Source organism: Oxyura jamaicensis, chromosome 27 (assembly GCF_011077185.1).
Source record: "Oxyura jamaicensis isolate SHBP4307 breed ruddy duck chromosome 27, BPBGC_Ojam_1.0, whole genome shotgun sequence".
Lineage (NCBI taxonomy): Eukaryota > Metazoa > Chordata > Aves > Anseriformes > Anatidae > Oxyura > Oxyura jamaicensis.
The window spans coordinates 1,855,723-1,859,765 of record NC_048919.1 but is presented as its reverse complement, the minus strand read 5'-3'; the positions used below and the strand labels follow the sequence as shown (position 1 = coordinate 1,859,765).

The 4,043-nt window shown below is 37.7% G+C and overlaps 1 protein-coding gene across 1 annotated transcript in view; it reads right to left on the bottom strand.

Annotated features, from left to right (window-relative positions):
* The window catches only part of LOC118178731 (T cell receptor alpha chain MC.7.G5-like), a 64,943-nt gene extending 62,895 nt beyond the window's left edge, over nucleotides 1-2,048 (bottom strand). Inside the window, exon 1 of the mRNA XM_035347475.1 lies at nucleotides 1,973-2,048. Within this exon, the coding sequence (XP_035203366.1) occupies nucleotides 1,973-2,048 (76 nt within the window). The remainder of the gene's footprint in view (nucleotides 1-1,972) is intronic.
* Nucleotides 2,049-4,043: the final 1,995 nt, after the last annotated feature.

Here is a 4,043-nt window from a genome sequence, read left to right as displayed (position 1 = left end):
AAACATGCCAAGGCTAGGAGGGGCAGCAGAAGGGTAAGATGGGTCTGAAGGATCCTAGGCCACAATTGGAAGAGTCTGGGTTCGTGGGATGTAACAGTCCAAAACTGAGATGCAAAACTAAAACTCCTCCTGTCCCTGTCCCCAGTAACTGTAACTGTGCTCACGAGGCTTTTCACAAATCTTTGTTCCAGTTCCAAAAGTGAACCTCTTCCAGTCGGCACTCACAGCAACAAACACCATTACAGAAAAGCTCTCATCTCCCCATAACAAGGAAGCCCTTCATGTGACTGGCAAAGACCCTTTCCAAACAACACTCAGGTCACCCTTTCCCAAGGGCATGCAGACCTCAAGTTGAAGCTTGTTCCAACCATCCAAAACCTCATTAAATACTGCACCCAGGGCAGTCTCAGAGCCTGCAATCGGAGAGAAGGCATTTCAGCTCAGCAAAGGTGAAGGGTAAAGGATGGAAATGGAACAACATCTGTAGAAGGAGTCCCATATGGAACACCTATGGCAAGCTCCATACTCACTTGGTAGGACGGACAGCCTGGTCCCTGAGACAAACGTCAGCTTGTAGTTCTCATAGCCTCACAGCATTTCCTCCCATTACAAAAATCCCAGCCTGCCCCCACTGGAGAAGCTGCACCTCTCCTTACTCCATGCTTCCCTGTCCTGACAAATCTGCTGATCAATAGCTCGAGGAAGAGGAAGCGAAACTGGGGAATAAGGGCTCAGCTGAGCTTATGTCAGGAAAGGCCATGAACACCCTTGGGGCTCTCAGAGCCAGCCTGACAGTCTTTCTTCAGCAGAACAGTCCAGCCATCCAGCGTTGTGCTAGAGAGACATCTAACCTACCCCAAGTTTCCCAGGTAGGCATGGCCATGGCATAAAATCTGTTTCTCTGAACATGTAAGTTTAGTACTCTATTCTTTTCATATGAAAGCAATAAAGGAGCAATATTATTTGAAACATGAAGGTATACCTCAGTAGAACTTTTGACAAAACCATACTCATATCGCACTCATCTTTAAAAGAAAAAATTGAGAATGGAAAATGAATATAATTTTAATAATGTAATATTTGAACATTGGCCAAATAGTGCTTAATCTTAATTAAGATAGGTTTAATACTTACTTGATTTTACTCTTAGTTGAGCTCTACTTAACAAAGGTGAATTTGTATCCATATATATTCACACAGTGTTTGCCTTAACAAAAAAAAAAAAAAACTGTAGGTGTTTTCTCTCTCCAGCAGTTTATTAGCTCCTGAGCTGTGTTTTTTGCCTTGGCATTTTTAAAAAACTCATTGTTCACACGTAAATTCTATGAAAATATTAGTTTAGATCTCCCTTCAAGATTTTCTTAATTAGCCATTTCTTTCTGCTTTGAGACAGTGTTCTCAGTAAAGACACAAATTGCAGTTCCTGAAAATAAACTTAGACAAGTTCTGAAGAATGGAAATAAAAAGCAGCTTTTGGAGATTTCTGGAAACATAGTGCTGAAGAAAATGATTATGTGGCATGGGACTCCTTTCTTCAGGTATAAAGCTGTAACTGATTGATTTGTTTATTCTCTTTGAATAAAAATAAATATCTAGCATTCAGTCCTTTGGGATGAATATTATCTCTCTCCCCTGCAGAGAGGACAATAGATGTTTGTAGAGGCTGACTGGAAAAATATTCTATTCATTGCTCCAAAACCTGTATTAAACTTATTTTGAGTATTTGCAAATGAAATAAAGGTTTTATCTTTCAATGAGACATAAAAAGTGAAAAGTGTACTCTCTTGTAAGACTTCCCCATCGCTTCCAAGCACCTATTTAGCTTCATAATGAGTTTTGTCCCTGATGCAAGGTCAGTCTTGACTTTTGATCATGCACAAAAGAAAAGAACAATGAAATTTTAATACCAGTGTCACAGAAATGGGAATTTGGCTTTCCTATCCCTACTCATTTAGGTTGGATTTCTACCTACCAGGTTTCACCACCAGCTGCATTCCACTTCCAAAGGTGACTTTCCAGTTGGATACTGAAGTCACACAGTGACACATCCATGAACAAAAACATCATACAACTTTTAGTCCAGATAAGTATATGCAAAAGACAATAACTGGGAAAACATATATCACCATTAGCACATACCTCTGACTCATCTCTGTCTCCTAGACAGTTTCATGTCAATAAAATGACATGATTTTGCAGGGGAATATGCAAATGAAAAGTCAGGATGAATGTCTAGGATACCTGGTTCAGTATTCCACAGGGGCAGAACTTCCCCAGCCTCTTCTACCTCTGTTAATGCATATAAAATCACTTTTATATATACATATATATATATTACTTTTTGTTGTTGATTGTTGTTTTGTTTTGTTTTTGTTGTTTTTTGTTTGTTTTAATTGGGCAGAGACTTCCAGAGTCTCTGAAATGCCATCATCTTCTCCTTTCTCTGCTTCTTGGAGTTACTGTACAGACATACAGATTCATCTGTCACACAAGAGCTTCCCTCCACTAGCTAATACTGTGCACTACCTTTGCACTAAATGGTCCATCCACATGTTCAATCCAGCCCTAAAAGCAGTAGATATGGAAAAAGATTTCCTTGCCAAGATCATTTAATATAAAGGACCTATATATGTGAATAATGGCAGGACAAGTACTGCCATTTCCACGCACCAAGTTTCCCAATATTTTTGAAAAATACTTTGTTCAGATCATTCACTTACTTGTTTTAACACTGAGCCTTGTTCCTTTGCCAAACCTCATCTCATTATATCTGGTTCCTGAATTCACACATCATTTAACTTCTTTGAAAAAACCTTTCCTGCTCTGCAACTGTACGTCAAGCAGAGAATCACTTGATCTGTAATGATTTCTGGACAGGACTTACACAAGCCAGAAAAAAAAATCTCATGAAAAATATTTCCATTCTGTAAGCTACCCAGACATGAAATTTTTTCACAACCTAACTACGTCTTCATTCTTTATTCCTCATTAAGAGTTCTTATCATATATGCAGACTAAAACATAAGGAGTACAGGAAAAAAAAGAGAATTTTCCTTTATGACTAGTTAATTAACCATGTTCTTAATGAATTTCTGAGAAGGATATGTGTGTTTCAGATTTTCATATGCATTATTTGTGCTGTCCCATGTATATCTAAGAGAAGGGCTTTTTTATGAAAGGTTTTTAAAGATGCAATACTGAAGCATATTCCTCCTTTTGCCACCACCTCAGGATATAAACTATATTTTAAATGGGATCTGAATCAAGTCAAGTCTGTAGCTGAAATCACCTACATTTTGTGATGGTGCCCACTTAATAAGAAAATCTTGGTTTTCTTCCCATCACTGTCTACATTTCACTTTTCATTACCAACCTCCCCCCACACACAGTATTTTCCACCTTTTTGGAACAGTGAAATGCTTGTCACAGAATTCAGCAAAATAATGATTTCTCAACTATGAATCTAAGGCAAAATATATCAAAAATACTATTTTGATCACAAATCAGGATTTATTACAATTATTTAGCCTGGCCACTATATAACACAAGAACGAAAACACAGTACAAGATTCCTACAGTATCTGAGAGTCTCACTGTAGAAAAAAAATGAAAGCAATGACACCCTACAAATCAACATTATGTACCAATAAATTGAGCAGGGTACATTTCCACAGGAGTTTCAGAGCAAGTGAAACTGGTCCTTCAAAGTGTATTTTAATGTCTTTAAGTAAATTTGATCACCTTAATCTGCTGAATCTGGGCCCCCAGGCCTTTGACCAGCTTCCAGAAGAATACCTTAAGAATTCCGATGTCTTATGGGAAAAAATGTGCTTGTTACAATAAACTCCTTAATAACGCCGAGCATGTGTCTTATAATTTACATTCTACTTTCAATTTCAAACCCCCTACACTTTTCCTTTATCTTCACAACCAGATAGATCTCTGTATCTTGAATATCATAAAGAGAATTAGGAAAAAAAAAAACTACCACCACCACCATCAAAAAAAAAAAGTATTGTTAATTAGACCCCACTTACTTTTTG